Genomic DNA, 17,000 nt, shown 5'->3' on the forward strand with positions numbered 1-17,000 from the left:
CAATAACAAATATTGGTAAGGACATGGAGAAACTGGAATCTCATATCCTGTTTGCGGGAACGTAAAATGATACAGCTGCTTTCAAAACAGTATGGCAGTGTTCTGTTACCATAGGATTCAACAACTCCACTCCTAGGTATCTACCCAAGAGAAATGAAAATGTTAGGGCCAGAGGAAAGCTTCTACACATGTTGTTGGTTTTGTTTTGCTTTTTAAAAAAAAAAAAATTTTACGTAATCTCTATGCCCAGCGTGGCGCTCAAACTCACAACCCTGAGATCAAGAGTCACATGCTGCTATGATTGAGCCAGCCAGGTGCCCCTTGCACACAAATGTTCACAGCAGCATTGTTTTTATTTATTTATTTACTTACTTATTTGAGAGAGAGAGTGTGTGTGTGTATGAGCAGGGGGAGGGGCAGAGGGAGAAGGAGAACCAGACTCCTTGCTGAGCAGGGAGCCCAACATGGGACTAGATCCCATCCAAGGACCCTGGGATCATGACCTGAGCTGAAGGCAAACATTTAACCCAGAGCCACCCAGGCACCCTCACAGCAGCATTACTGAGAACAGCCAAAAAGCGGAAGCAACCCAAATGACCATCAACTGATGAACAGATAAGTAAGACAGTCTATCCGTACAACAGAATATTATTCAACAATAAAATGGAATAAACTATATGCAACAAAACGGTCCATGGATGAAACTTGAAAATACTATCCCAAGTGAAAGAAGCCAGTCACAACATTTTCTGTATGGCTGCATTTATATGAAAAGTTCAGAAAAGGCAAATCCACAGCAACAGAAATCAGGAAGTGGTGGCCTACGGACGGGAAAATGGGGAGTGGGCGGTTTGTGCAGTATATGAAATAGGTCTCAATAAAGTTATTAAAACAAAGGAAGATGTTTATCATATATACCCAGAGTGCAGACCTCCCACGCCTCAGTGCTCAGAGCTCTTTCTTATACTTCCATGTGGTCACAAACACACACTTGTGTGCTCTAACCTCTAAGACCAGATCATGCAGGCGGTTTCTCTTCTGGAAACTGCTTTCTCCAGCAATTTGGTGACTCTGTTATTTCCATTTTGAAAAATGTCCACCTCCTCTAAACACTCAGACCATGCCCTAATTTCCTGTATTGACCTCTATGTCTTGACAGTTGGTTTATCCAAACCAGTATCCCCTCAAGGGCCATAAATAGGATCTGCTTTGAATTCCTGACACGCAAGGATGTCCTAGAACTCCCAACACCACACTCAGGCACATAGTGCTTAGGGCAGACCCAGTGCAGCCAGAGCCTGCACTGTCAGGATGTGTGAGGGAGGCAGGACGGGTGCCGTGAAGAGGAAAAGTCCCGGGCATCAGCCACACACCCCCTTGCACAGGCTGGGTTACTCTACACAAGCCGCTGGCTTCCTTGTGCCCATTCTGCTCCACTTCTACTAAAACAGCTCTGCCCTGGGGAGAACACTCCAATGAAAGGAGGTGCTCATGTGAAGCCCATGGCACCTGGCCCAGGATGAGAGCTCACAAGGCGGAAATCCTTCCCCATTACTCCACCTGTGACACTCCTAGGCTCAAGGCCTCAACACCCACAAGCATCGCCTTTAGCACTTAACAAAACACGACAGGAACACCTTTGGGCGCACGTGTCAGGGCCCTGTGGGCCTTTAGTGAGGATCCCGTGGGGAGCACTCTTATTCAGAGGAGCAGCTGGGACCTCCATGAGCATCCTACAAGATTCCTGGGAGCTGACCATGAATGGAGGGTGTTGGCAACAGTGTTGTGGTCAAGGCTGGGCCTGCATCCTGCATGTCCCCCAGAGTACCCTCCCTATAACTACACCATGGACCCATGGGAAAACCCACAGCATGCTGCAATAAAGCCCACAGTGCCAAGGTCAGTCAGTGAGTGGCCATCCCTCCCTCACTCTGTAGGGAGAGAGCTTCCAGAGCCTGCCTTGCACCCTCCCCTTCCTGAGCCCCTGAGCTTTCTACCCGGGGCTCCACCCACCAGGGCCTTACCCGGGTCTTGGCCTTCAGGAACACATGGCTCTCCATATCCTTGCTGGATTTACTGTGGGCCACACCAGCTTTTCTCATGGCATCCTCACTGTAATACAGAATAAAAAGAGATGTTCACACATACCTGTTAGTCTGCTCCTATAGGGTTCCTGGCCAACAGGCCCTGCTCAGCAGCTGCCCCTGGGGGGAAGAGACGCTGTCCCCCAGCATAGCAGCCTTGCTAAGGTCCAGGAGAGGCATATAATGGAGCATTTATTGCTCAGCAGAGCAATAAAAGGTGGGCTGAGCAAGGTAAGGGGGAAGAGCTATGAGAAGGAAGAAACAAGAAAGGCAGACACCACAAAGCAAAGCAGTTACCCCGGCAGGAAGGATGAGAGGAGCTAGGCCCTAGGAGTTACTCATAACCAGAACAAAATCAGGTGTACACAGATAGCTGAGCAGCCAGCACCTTCTATTTCCTACCCTCTGAGTGGCTTGGGTGTCCCCACTACCACCCAAGGCTGGCATTAAGAACAGTGGGACACCAGCTCCAGTCTCCTCCTCTGTAAAAGTAGGGGCCATGCAATGTCAACTCATAGTCCCCTCCCAAGCCAAAGGTCCTTTTTTTTCCTTTTTTTTCCCCCAAAGATTTTACTTATTTATTTGTCACGAGGTGGGGGAGAGAGAATGTGCACACAAGCAGGGGGAGTGGAAGGCAGAGGGAGAAGCAGGCTCCCTGCTAAGCAGGGAGACCCATTTCAGGACTGGATCCCAGGATCATGTCCTGAGCCAAACACAGATGCTTAACCAACTGAGTCCCCCAGGCGCCCCATAGTAAAGGTCCGTATGTGGGACGTGCAGGTTCTCCAAGTGGGACCAAGGAGATAAACCTCACAAATCTGGAAAGGACTTAAAAACACATCGCCAACAGGCACGTGGGTGACTCAGTCAGTTACAGCCTGACCCTTGATTTTGGCTTGGGTCATGGCCTCAGGGTTTTGAGGTCCAGCTCCACCCTCTGTGCAGAGTATGCTTGAGATGCTCTCCCTCTCCCTCCGCTCCTCCCCCACTCATGTTCTAAATAAATAAATAAATAAATAAATAAAATCTTAAAAACCAAAAAAACACACATTTGCCAAAACCTGTCCAATCAGAGACAGAAGGCTATCACGCTGTCTGCAGCTGATGCTCTGCTAGGATGCAGCCACGCACAGCAGCTGAGCTTGAGCTCCCTGGGAATGGCAGCACACACCCTGCCGAACACACACAAAGATAAGAACATGTGTGCATCTGTTAGAAAGGAAGGGGCATGTCAGACTTGGGTCTCAGGGCCTGGCCCATCTGCAGCCTCCCTTCTTTGTAGAGCTGGGCATGCTGACGAACGAATGAACCAACGAGCATGTCAGGGCTCTGTTGCCTCACCCCAAGAGGATCAGACAAGCCCAGTCCAGCTGGCGCTAGACAGCCTTCGGACTATTCTAACAAACCAACAAGCAAACCAACCAACCCACCAAACCCAGGATACTCATCAGTGTGCACATGGGGATGCTTGCATGGTTGTTTGTGATCCTTAAAGAAAGGATCACTTGGACAAATCTGTATTAATATGTAAAGAAACATAAAAAGACCCTGCCCCACCACACTGCTGGATAACTCATTAAACACATGAGTGCATAGTCTCTACCCCGTCTGCTTCCTCAAGCTGCAGAGAGGCAAAGCAGCAGCAAGTTCCTGTTGGCGAGGCAGCCAAGATGCAGCAGACACACACACGAGGGGCAATGTGATCAGGGCCACAAGAGCAGAGCAAAAGGAACAATGCAGGAGGACAATGTGGAATCCAACCCGTGGGGATGCGAGGCAGCCAGGCTCAGAGGACCTAGCCAGCGTTAAGGCAAGCGTCCACATACAGAGATCGAGAGTCATCACTTGGTCAGGCTCTAAGTCACGGAGCATCTCCGACAAGAGAAGTGATAGAGCAAACCTGCTTTCAGAAGGGCGCCTCACCTGTGTCTCCCAGGGCCATACCTGTTCCCTTCCCCACCTTCCCAGAGCAGTGGGAGGCAAACCCTGCCCCAGAGGCTTGCCAGGGCTGAGGGCCACAGAGCTACAGACCAATGGAGGAGAAAGCAGCAGACACAGCCAAGAGGGCACCTGCTAGCCCGTAGGACATGCTGAAGGCTGGCTGAGGACAAGTGGAGAGGCCATGGGTAGAAGGTGGAGCTAGGACCCAGGTGTGAACACAAAAAGGGAGAGAACGGGGCTGAGGGCTCTGAGACAGTACTCAGTTATGCAGACGGGCTCTGTGCCCAAGACGAGCAATCCCCCATGGCTTAGGCAGGCTCCCGGCTGGGCACTTTTATGGAGTCCTTAGACTCACAAGCCCCACACAAACTCTGTGAACCCTGACTGCAGTAAAGACACCTGGCACAGTCCCCAGAGACAAGACACAAACACCAGCTTAAGAGCTTTGAGGCCCTAAGGCACAGATGCCAGGGGGTGTGCTGGAGAAGGAGCCCTTTCCCACCCAGGTCCACAGAGAGCAGGGGCACTGGTTATTACATGACTGAAAGAGCCTGAGGAACATTGTCAGGACAGGAGGCCAGAAGAGGGCCGATCCTGACGAGGCAGAATACACACTTGAGCAAGTGGAAACAGACCTGGGTTAAATGTCTTCGAAGGGGCTACACAGCTATGGGGCCAAGGAGGAAGGCTGCTCCTAGGCCAGGCACCAGGACTTTGCGAGACAGCACTGTGCTCATTTCCCACACGTGTCCCTTCTACTGCTGCACACAATACCTGACCAAAGAGGCCCTGCATGTTTGTTTGCTGAAGAATGAACAGGCACTCTGAGTACTGTTTTTAGTTCTGCAAACCATATTTTACAGAATGTTTTTGCTCCTGTTTCTAGTCTACAGGTAATGCTCCACGAAACAGAAGATGAGGCAAAAATGAAACCAGACAGCTCTGCTCCCTGTGACCATTCCCACATCTTCCCCCAAGGAGGCCCTGTCCTTTTCCTTTTCAGCTAACTCAGCATCTTGTCAGAGGCTCCCATCCATTATGTGGTTCTAAATGCACACAGAAGAGCTTCCTGCATCAGTGCTTAGGGGTGGTGTCCCTCCCTCCTTCCACACCAAGGACCAACATGCCTACTGCATGAGCCTGTCGTGGGTCCCAGCCCCACATTTAGGGCAGGCCCCAGACGGATGCAGGACCAGCCGCTCTCCCCGCTCTGCTCTGTCCCCAGGATGCCTACAGGAAGAGCTGGATCTTGATGGCCATTCCTCAGCCTCAAAAAACAAACCCCTTCCAGCAACCGACACTAAACAAATGCAAACTAGCACACGAAAAGACAGCCCTAAAGACAGAGTGGTGGTCACAGCCTCAGAGAAACAGCTTAGAAGAACCAGCAAGTCCTAGTGAGCTCTGCCCACACAAGCAAGCCTGAGATCAGTGCCAGGAATACAAGGGCCTGCCAAGTCAGGGGAGATCAGGGAGCAAAACCAGGGTCAGCTCACAAGGGTGGACCCTAACTGGGGCTATCCTGACACATCCTACCAATACCAAGTCCATTGTCCCCAAACCTGAGGCTGCCAGGAAGGCGCCAGCACCATAACAGAGGGCCTGTCTGCTGGCCTCTGCCTGGACGTGCCCGACCCTCTGCTAAGATGGATGAAGGACTGACACTGGCTCAAAGTACGTGGCCCCTTGCTTCAAGCCGGGCTCCCCAACTCCCCAGCTCCAGCTTCTTCCTGGTCACCACGGCTACACCGGTCTGCCTGGTCGGGGTTCAACTGGTATCTGGTTTAGACCTGAGTCTCGGAGGGAGGACCTGACCCATCCCACAGGCCCTGTCGGAGGAGGTCCACAAACTGCCCACACTGGAAACCTGGGAAGCCCCTCTTCACTTCCCAATTCTGACTTCTGTTCCTTGAAGTTCAAACCCTCACCCCATCTCTCACTGTACCTGTGGTGGTCCTTCCTCATGGGCCTCTGTCTCCACCTCCACCACCTCCGCCAGTGCCCTAAGCCACAGGACAGTGAGAGTGGGAAGTGGCCCAGGCTATGTCCCTGCCTGCCTAAAGGGCCTTGCTCCTTACCAGCAATGCAGACAGTCATGATGCCCACTCCCTCCCCCTTCCAGGGTCCTGCTGCTAAGCATGCTGATGCCCAACCACTGCACCAGCCTGTTAGGCCCTCTAATCGTGCTCCTACCCAGGAACCCAACTTTCTGCCTCACAGTAACCTTGTGGTCACCCTGGCGACACCTGCGGCACCTCCTGCAGGAATTGCTGGCTCAGTGTCGGTCGGCCCTGCCATCCCACGAACATCTTGAGAGCAGGGACTGGTATGCAACAGCAGTAATCAGCACCCGACAAATAACTGGTTATATTTAACACAAGGGGTGGTAATGCCATGCATTTTGATGTGCAGAACCAAGAATCAGCGTGACATGTAGAGGGGAAACCGGGACTCAAACGAGTCCGTCCAGGCAGCAGAGGCCAGGGTGATGGGAAAGGTATGTGCTGGGGTGGGCCAAGTGCTGGGCACTGGATCTGCAGGAAGCAGACAGAGGAAGAAGGGCCTGGGCTCTAGAATCACACAGACCTCACACAGACCAAGGCTCAAATTCCAACCTGGCCACTCGCCAGCTCTGGGTCTTGGGAGAGGCGCTCCACCCCCCACACACATGTTCCTCATAAAGGAGCTCTCTGGAAGGGCTGTGGCCAGGATGAAGGGAGGTGCACAGGAGAGGCCAGGGTGTGAGGCCAAGCCTAGCCTGGGTCCAGGCTGCAGCACTCCTGTCCAGTATCTGGCCTGCTCTCCTGCCTCACCTCTACCCTATCCCCTGATTGGGAACCTCAATTCAACACCTGGAGTTGGTTCCCAGTCTTTGTAATCTGAATCTGGGCAGCATAAAGCCAAAGAACTAGCAAACTGTGTGTTCCAGGAAGGCATGCATGGGTGTAAGCTCCAAGTCCACTAATGCTCCAGCCTGCCCCTCACCACTCCACCCCCAAGCTGGTGACTCTGATAAGTAGGGTTGGTCTGAGGATTATAGTAGTTAACGACGTCAGGCACTTGGCACACAGGAAGCAGTAGGGTGCGTTACAGAAATCAGAGCACAGTCTGCCTTAACTGCGCAGTAAGACTGCATCCCAAAATACCTCCAACATTCAATGACGCTGGTGTCGCCCCCTTCCTAGCAGATGACAGCAGCAAGTGCAGGCGGCTCCCTCAGGCAGAGCTGCTGTCCCCCTGAAGCTGAGCCGTGTGGAAGCATGCCTTCAAGGTGCCCAGCCGCCAAAACACTTCTCAGAAAGGGCCTGTGCACAAGTATGCTGATGGGAAGTATCCAGCGGCCTTCCCTGCCCTCCAGCTGCCCTACCCTCCCTTTGCGCTCCACCTCCCTTTGTGCTCCACTCCAAAGGGCCGGGGTTCACACCCAGGGGCCTTCCCACCTCTCCCGACTGCACTCTTCTCAACACCACCCCTTCTCCAGGTTCAACCTCCTTTTCCATTGCTGAACATGTGCTTGCAATCACAGGAGAGCAAGGCCATCTGGTTGGTCTCCTGCTGCAGTCTAAACCAGGAAGGTTCTTTCCTCTCTGCGTCACAGACTCACCCTCCTGCCTTAGGTGGATAGGATGACCACTCATCTGTGTGAGGTTTTTGTTTTGCCCTGAGGGAGCCTCTCCTCTTTTGAGAATCACACATTCATCTACCAGCTGACCTCTCATGGGGCAGGAGTTTTGCCAGCTCTGCCTCACCCCACCCTACAAGAGAAACTTCCAGATGAAGTGGCACCTGGGTGTGCAAAGAGTCTGTTCACCCACCTGGGACAGGACCTCGGAGCCTAGGTGACACTTCGCCCAGGGTGTATAAAAGCCCCAATCATAAAAGTACCAGACAAAAACAGGAAAAGAGTTATATAATACCAGGCTGAGGAAGGCTTTCCTGAGCACACTATCAAAAGTAGATACTAGAGAGGAAAAAAGACCTTGCCAAGTTCAAAAAGATTCCTGCCACATTTTTAACCAAACATCTACCAAAGAGATAAGGAGAACGTGCCCTGATACCCCAGGCCCTCCGCAACTCAAGCCCACCCCTGATGTCCTGAGAGACAAGGTCCTTGCTTCCCAATCAGGTGCTCATGGCAGCACCCACCACTCACCCCCGCACCCCATGCCTGTGCAATGGCCCTGTATGTTTCTGAGTAAGCTCTCAGCACTTGTGGCACAGCCTAGGAATACGCCATATCTGGTAAAGCAGAGCTCAGGCCAGCACAAAAGAGAACCGTTCTGCCCTCTCTAAACACCAGCTAGGTCCAAGCATTGCCATGGTTGAGGCCTAGCCCGAAGCTTCTGCTTTCCCCCAGTGCCAAGGAAGCCCGTGAGCCTGCCACCAGGAGAAGGGCCAGGAAGTGAAGACAGACCAGAAGGAAAGCAAATCACTACACTGGCCCGGAGCAGGAAACACAGCTTTGACTTAAATTAGCCTAAGCCACAGTCTAAATAAATATGTTCCCTACAATAATTTCATTTAAAAATAAATTTAAATGAGATAGGAACCTCCAGTTTGGCATAAGGAACTGAACCTGCACGTCTTATTTTGATGCAACTCAAAACCTCACTAAAACTACAGAAAAGGGAGGATTTTGGGTTTTTCTTTAACACAAACTCACAAAGCCAGGAAGGACTTGGAGTGATGGCTCCAACAACAGCATTTCAGAATCTGGAATGCTGATGGTCCAGTGGTGATAGGGCAAGCCAACCAAGAAAGCACAGTCCTAAGTAAGTGACAGTAAGGAGGGCTGAGAGCCAATCTAGTGATAGCCCTAGATCATCGCAAGGCTCGAGCGTGCCAGGCACTCAGGGACCAAGGGTAAACAGAAAGATTCCTGGGTGAAAGCCTTCCCCCGGCATCCCCTCCTCCACTTCACACTGCTGGGTAACTATTTCCACACCAGCAGACACCAGAGATTTATTCTCTGGAAAAGCATAAAATGGAGAATCATTCGACTTAGAGGGGCTCAACCCACCCAGCTGAGAAGGCACAGGAGGCTAACGAAAGAAGCAGACTATGTGGCCACTGAGTGTCTAGACCCACACTAACTCCTGAGGGCCACCCTCCTGCCCTTCTGTCCACCTGTGGCCTCTTCCAGTGTGGCACCCAAGCCTTCACCCTACAGCCCAGTGTCTGGAAGACCATGTTCTGGAGGAAAGACTCAGAAACTGAAGCTATGTGAGCCTCTGGGGAAGCTGGCGGTGGACAAGCCCCTCGTGTTCAGAGTGTCCACCTGTCTTCCCCATGCCCCTCTCTTAGAGTGAGCTGCCAACCAAGGGCTCCCAGACACCCTCTCATGGCAGATGAAGACCCCACATGAAAAAATGCCAAAAAACAATCTTTATTTTCCAAAGAGATAAGACACTGCATCCATTTAACAGGATTCTATAAAACAGAAAGTCAGATTACAAAAATAAAAAGAGAGAAAGGAAAAAAAAAAAAGAAAGCAAAGAAAGAGTTCTTAGAAGTAAAAGCATGTCAGCGGCAAAAGGCCAGAGATAGCACTAAAGAAATCTCCCAGAGAGTCCAGTAAAAAAAAAAAACAGAGATGGATACAGGAGATAAAGATAAATTAGAAGAAGACTGAGGGGTCAACATTCAGACACAGTGGGCAGAGGAAACACAGGGAGCAGAGGAAACACGGCTCCCTGTGACCTGATTCGCAGGAACTTTCCCTGCAGCACTGGACAGGAGCTCTGGGAGTGAGGCAAGCGATGCCGCAGCTCACTGGGAAAAGCGCTGGGCCTGCTCAGCGGCAGCACCAGAACCAAAAAAGCAGCGGGACGCGCTCCTCAATCCTTGATGAAGTATTTCCAACCCAGAAGCTCCCATGCACCCAAATGGACATGGTCTCCAGAAACTGAGTTCTTCTTCAAGAAGCTAGTGGCATGGGGCGCCTGGGTGGCTCAGTGGGTTAAGCCATTGCCTTCGGCTCGGGTCATGATCTCAGGGTCCTCAGATCGAGCCCCACATCGGGCTCTTTGCTCAGCGGGGAGCCTGCATCCTCCTCTCTCTCTGCCTGCCTCTCTGCGTGCTTGTGATCTCTCTCTGTCAAATAGATAAATTAAAAAATCTTTAAAAAAAAAAAAAGAAGAAGCAGCTAGTGGCATGAAGGAGAGAACCAAAATTAAGATACCATGAAATACAGAAAACAAGAAACCTAGCCCCAGAGCCGTGCATCTTGAGAGACTAAGGCAGCCACTGGCCTGTGCCCTGAGAGCTCCAGCAGGGAGGCCCAGGGAAAGAACCAGAGCTGACAGGCAGCCTGGCAGCACTCAGCACAGAGAATAGCTAATACAAGCCTGGAAGGTACAGGAAAAGTCAGCCACAAGGACAGAAAACTGGGCACATTTTTAAGAAGGCCATTTTATTCTCGAGAAAAGAAACCAACCAACAAACAAAAACCTTGCATGCTACATAGGTCGTCTGTAGAGTAACATTTGGGTAGGCATAAAACATAAGTATTCCTTACAGATTTACCCAGGAGGTAAAATACCGGTAGAACAGGAAGCAGCAGAGATAATGGCTATGTAGAGGGAGCTACAGAAAAGGTCAATACATAATTCATGAAACTCACCAATGTGATGACCCAAGACAGCAGCATGTGCACATTACTCAGAATCACAGGCATAGGCCAGAAGAAAGAGCAGAGTCACAGGGGAGGACTGGGCGAGTGGAGACCCACCACAGTTTCTTGGGTTTTTTTTTCTTCTTTGCTTTTGAAGATTTTATTTATTTTAGAAAGAGAGAAGAGAGAGAGCAAGCACACGAACTAGGGGAGGGCCAGAGGGAGAGAATCTCAAGTAGACTCTCCACTGGGTACAGAGCCCAACATAAGGCCGATTTCAAGACCCTGAGATCATGACCTAAGCCAAAATCAAGAGCTGGAGGCCTAACCAACTGAGCCACCCAGGTACCCAGGCTTTTTTTTTTTTTAAACCACTACTTGACTTTTATGTGTCTATATATTACTTTGATAAAATAAGAATTAAAAGTTAAATGACAAAATGCATATAAAAAGTGTGCCATAGAGAAATACTCAGTGAGTGCTGTATGTTAACAAATGCCTCCTAGAGGTGCAGGGCTGGCTCAGTGGGCAGAGGACCATCCACACTTGATCTCAGGGTCAGGAGCCCAAGCCCCATCTGGAGCCTAGAGACTGCTTTAAAAAAAAGGTCTCCTTCACCTTTCTCTCTTTTCTTTTCTTTTTTCTTTTTTTTTTTTTAAGACCACAAGTAGGCAGAGAGGCATGCAGAGAGAAAGGGGGAAGCAGGCTCCCTGCTGAGCAGAGAGCCCGATGTGGGGGCTCAATCCCAGGACCCTGGGATCATGACCTGAGCTGAAGGCAGAGGCTTTAACCCACTGGGCCACCCGAGTGCCCCTCCTTCACCTTTCTAAACCTTCCAGACTTAGGCAACCTGGAGACAGAATGCTCATACCTCATTGGCAATTCTGACCGCTGGAGCATCCTGAAAAGTCTACCACACATTCCACCACTGTCCCAGTGGGCCCTTGGCCAAAGGACTCTTCGGTGGGTCTTCCCTTCATAGAGTCCTTAGAAAGCTCCAGAGCAGCCTCCGAGTCTCCATTGGTGTCCCCTTCTCTCGGTTCCCCAGCAGCGGTTTACTGCCCCAGCACCCCACGTGCTTTCATCTCAGAGGCAGGAAATGAACAGACACCAATTGTTCAATCCCCAAGAGCAACCAATGTAAACACCTGGCCTCAAAGGGAGTGGGCCTTGTTGACCTCACAGGCAGCCGTGAGCATGTCTGCCAAACCGTATCCCAGACTGTGACTGCTTTCTCGTCTTTGTCAGCACCCTTCTGCATTCTGGTTCTCTGACTTTTTGAAGAAACATAAAGTGTTTTCTAACCAGATAAAAATATGTATTTCAGAATTGAACCAGCCACCTACATGTAGGAAAGAGTATTTTAGTCCTGCAGAAAGAAATTTCTTAATCATACAAACACAAGAGACTGAGAGCACTTTCTTTTCGCATCCCTCTTGGTTTGATCAAGCTCTCCAAATTCTTCTCTTAAGATTTCTCAATCCCCAAAGAACCAGATCAATGCAAGAACTACTAAAGAGAATACCATTGCCCTTAGAAGGGCATGTTATTTGAGCTGGTTCAGAAGATGACACAAGCTTTGTCATTTACTCCAATCTGCTGGTTTGCCCTCCACAGGACCAGGAGCCGAGAGGCCCTAAGATCCCTGTTTAGGTGCTGGCCTCTGGGCTCCAGGGCTGAGACCACACTGGCAACCCCAGTTCCAGCCCCCAGCACATCTCACTCACTACCAGGCAACCATGCAGTGAGGACACTCTCTGCCAGCCCAAGAATTTATTAAAATGCTTATCTCACATGATTTTGTGGTATCTGGTGGAGAGAAAAGCCCTATCTTCTACAGATCTGCACTCAAGGACTGGCAGCTGAAATCATATGGTGTCTGGAATATGATTGAAAATAGTCCAGGAGGGGGAGGAGAAGGATGGCTGAAACTGGACATATGCTGCTAACTCTCCCAAGTACCTGAGAGATCATTCTTATATTTCCACCTCTGTGAATGTTTGGAAAAGGCCATAATGGAACTTGTTATTAACAAGATAGTAAATAAAATGCTCCTCTCAAGTATGCGGGATGACTGTTCAGAGTAGCCTGAAGGGGGCTTACCCCTAAGAGTGCCCCACTGTGAGGCCGTCGTGGCTGTCACACAGGGAGTGACCATGCACCCCTGAGTCCCCCCGTCTGCAGAGTTCTCCCCAGCCTGAAGAAACTTGGTTCTCTGGAGGGCAGCAACCCAATAAAAGTCAAGAAATCTGCTCTCGCAGCAGAGGCCAGTCCAGTCCCTCACTACCAAGATAGAGCCCAACTATGGGTAGAGTCCCATTGGCCAGAAGCCCAGCTGTGACCATGCTGTGCACGAACCAGGGACATAAGCACACAGGTCCCAGCCAGTCACACCCCAGGAGACAAATGCAATCTGTGCTGTGAAAAAGCCAAAACTCAAACTGAACTCGAATCTAACTCCACTTCAAAAATACTGGTATATGCATGTACTTACATATTTAAAATACATACATATCAAGGTACCTATCCACTGAAATAGGACTGGAAGGCAAAAATCAAATTGTAACCAATGGCTATCTCTGGCACAACTACCACCGAAAATATCTTCCTGTTTTGAAATCCTCTACAATGTCATCTGAAAAGCAATTAAATGCTGCATCCATTAGTCCTGAACACAGGGACTGGAACCGACGACAGAGGCAGGCCCAAGCTGCTGGGACTGGCTTCCTGTGCCCACACTGTCTTACCCCAGTCTCTCCACACATCTGCTGTGCCCACCACAGCCGCCACCAGGGCCTTCAGCTCAGCCTCCTCTGCCACCCACACCCACGTCACTCCTGCAGCTGACTGCCCTTGCAGGTTTGCTCCTTGCACCATCCCCGGCTGCTGGCCTCTCTCCTTGGAAGGGCTGACACCCCTACACACTCCACAAACCATCACCTGGTACCCCACCCCTCAGAAGCAGCAAAGGATCACAGTCCATCTCCCTCAGGGTGCATACCTATGGTTCTCTCCTCCCTTTCTCCTGCATGTACACACACACACACAGTCACCAAATTCCAAAGCTGCTTTCTGTACAAGCTCTCTCCCTCCTCAATCACCCTCTCTGTTCCCACTGCCATGGCACCCAGTAGGTCTCAAACTGGAGGGTGCTTTCAAAACCAACAAGGGTGCTTGTTATTAAAGGCAGGTCCCTTGACAATGCCAGATGTTGGCCAGGATGGCTGACAAGAGGAACTCCCCCACATAGTTGGTAGGAATGTAAATGGGTACCTACCACTTGGGAAAACTGTTAGGTGGACTACAGCCATGCTGAATTCAGGCCACACCCCTCAACCCAGCCTCAATGTTCGGCCCAGGGAGTAAGTGCATATACCACCAGAAGACATGACCCCCAAACACCCCTGGCACTGACTTCCCATAACCAACAACTAGCATTAACCCCAATGTCCATCAGGGATAGAAAAGGAAAGGAACCCGGTGGAGTCATGTCCAGACAACACATGGCATAAACAGGAACCACTGAACAGACATGATGCTGAATGCAAGAAGCCAGACACGCTGTGACTCCAATGACAGGAAATTTAAGAACACATGTATCCACGGCCCAGAAGCCAGGAGAGTGGAGCAGAATCTGTACCGGCTGAAGCACAAGGAGGAGCCTGCACAGTTCCAGGCCTGTTCCAGACACAGGCCTGGGCTATTGCTATGGGGCATCTACATGAGTAAACATTCATCTGGTGGCACCATGCTGAAGATGAGTCCTGTGTCATTCACTGAGGTGGGTTTCTTATACTACTTTAATATAAAGAAGCACCAGGCTCCTGGGTGGCTCAGTCAATTAAGCCTTCACCTCTTGATTTCAGCTCAGGTCATGATCTCAGGGTCTTAAGGTCCGGCCTCACATCAGGCTCCAGGCTCAGAGGGGAATCTGCTTCTCTCCCTCTCCCTCTCTTCCTCCGCCCCTCCCTGGCTTGTGCTCTAGCTCATGCACGTGCACGCAGAAACACTCTCTAAACTAAATAAATAATTAATTTTTTTAAAAAAAGTCTCATGTGAGACAACCAGAGCTCCTAAGCCCACTCCATCCCTGGGTTTGGGCTGGAATGCCCTTGTGCCTGAACTATGAGTAAAAAGCACCTGGAGGTGATTCCCTCTGCACTTTCATAGGTGTGAATCCTCCCCAGCCTGAATCAAAGCAGACCCGTAGCTTCTGAAGGGCCCAGGGTTATCCATCATAGACAGCTTCTCAAGGCAAACCTGGCATTCTTTCTACCTTACAACAGGAGCTCTGTCCCACACAGAGTGGCTCCTCAAACACCACCTCTGATGAGGACTGAAGCAAAGATTTTTCTGGCTTTTTTTTTTTTTTTTTAAGATTTTTAATTTATTTATTTGAGAGAGAGCCTGTGCACAAGCAGGGGGAGAGGCAAAGGGAGAGGGAGAAGCAGACTCCCTGCTGAGCAGGGAGCCCTACGGAGGCTGATCTCAGGACCCCGAGATCATGACCTGAGCCCAAGACAGACAGCCGACTGACTGAGCCAGCAGGTGCCCCAGGACTGAAGCAAAGTTGGAAAGGGGTGGGGAGCAGAAAGGAGGACTGTGAGGAGGCACAAGAGCCACCTCTTAACCAACAAGCACCCCTTCCACACCTCCAGACTTCCCTCCCTGGACTGGACGCAAGTGGCTCAGGTCAAAGGCTAACCAGGAGCCGGGTCACTCCTGTTCCCCACACCTCCAGCAGAGTCCCAGGCAGAGAAGCCTGTGTAGCCAAGCGCTAAGAGGAAACAGGGTCCAGACGGAGGAGGGAGCAAGACAGAACTCGGCTGCTATTCGCCAAGTACGAGCACCAAGATGTGTATGAGAGTACGGGTAAATAAGAGGGATATAGTACTCCATACCATCCTTATGACTCTGCATGTTTGGAACAGTCGCAAAATAAAAAGCTCAAAGTAAGGATAACAGGGACTTCCAGAGGTCAAACGTCTTTCCAAGGACTCACTGACCTAAGTAACAGCTACTCAACCCTAAAGATACTTAATCCATTTGATCAGCGATCTCTATTAACCCCCACCAGGTTAGCAAGAGAGTCATTGTTAAAGTGGAAGGGATCATCTCCCTCTCAGGGCGGGGTTCAAGATAGTTACACCTGGGCTTCTAGTGTAGCCTCTTTGTTCTCCAGGACTGGGTATTCATTTATTTATCTGTTAAAGAGAACCACCTCATAACCACTGTGGACTCCCTGTCTTCAAATCTTCAAATAAATGTCTCCAATTAAAAAAAAAAAAAGGCTCTGAATGAGAAGTGGTTCAATGTGGAGGAGCACTGATGAGAGAAAGCCCTGGAAGGCCATCAGAAAAGAAGCCAGCACTGTTTTCCACCACCCTACCTGTGATTGTGATGCATCTCTTATCCAAGCCAAGGCACCATGCCAGGAGCTCAACGAGATACAGAAGTGTAAGATCAGGTCCTACACTCAAGGAATTTATAATATTGTTGGCAAGGCAAATAAATAAATAAATAAGAGTGTAAAAACAGCAAAAAACTGCCACGAGCTGAGCCATCAGGGTCCAGGAGAAGATGAGGCCAAGGCCAAACCTCCAACGGGGAAGAGAAAGAACAGAAAAGAGTGAAACCAGAGGGCCTGACATGGAGGAAGGAGCATCTGGCTGGGGCTCTCATACCAGCATGCAAGGAAGGCCATCTGGAAGGACAGTTTCAGACTAAAAGGAGAATGCTTCCAAGCAGGGGCAAAAAGAAAAGAATCATCTTAGGAAGGCTGTGATGGCACTCAGGGCCCTGTTGAGGGAGGACACCCACCCTGAAGGCAAAGCACATGTGATTTTCCACCTTATGGTAGCTATCTGTGGCCACAGCTCCCTCCTCCTCATGTGCAAACAGGGCCCACCTCTTCTTCAAGACTTCTGACTACAAAAGGAACGTATGTTTATTGTTAACAAAAATACACATGTACTGAAAGTTACCAAAAAATGAAAATTATTCAGATAACCAGCTAACAGTGTCTATTTAACAAAATTCATTCCAGGGGCACCTGGGTGGCTCAGTTGGTCAAGCGTCTACTTTTGGCTGAGGTCATAATGCCAGGATCCTGGGATCGAACCCCAAGTTGGGCTCCCTGCTCAGCAGGCGGTCTGTTTCTCCCTCTTCCCCTGCTCTTCCACCCACTTGTCTGTGCACTCTCTCTCTCAAATAAATACAATCTTTAATTTAAAGAAAAAACTCAGGGCACCTGGGTGGCTCAGTTGGTTAAGCAACTGCCTTTGGCTCAGGTCACGATCCCGGAGTTCTAGGATCGAGTCCCGCATCCGGCTCCCTGCTCCATGGGGAGTCTGCTTCTCCCT

General features: G+C 50.3%; 1 protein-coding gene across 4 annotated transcripts in view; it reads right to left on the bottom strand.

Annotated features, from left to right (window-relative positions):
* The window catches only part of MED15 (mediator complex subunit 15), a 67,127-nt gene that overhangs the window by 41,291 nt on the left and 8,836 nt on the right, over positions 1-17,000 (bottom strand). For 2 of the 4 annotated variants that reach the window (XM_059409037.1, XM_059409035.1), the window contains exon 2: positions 2,025-2,112. The exons of 1 other annotated variant lie outside the window; for it this stretch is intronic. In XM_059409037.1, coding sequence (XP_059265020.1) covers positions 2,025-2,112 — 88 coding nt within the window. Of the gene's footprint in view, positions 1-2,024; positions 2,113-11,509; positions 11,680-17,000 lie in introns of those variants that run through there. One more of the 4 variants, XM_059409038.1, reaches the window with a different exon arrangement.

This window comes from Mustela nigripes, chromosome 8 (genome assembly GCF_022355385.1).
Source record: "Mustela nigripes isolate SB6536 chromosome 8, MUSNIG.SB6536, whole genome shotgun sequence".
Lineage (NCBI taxonomy): Eukaryota > Metazoa > Chordata > Mammalia > Carnivora > Mustelidae > Mustela > Mustela nigripes.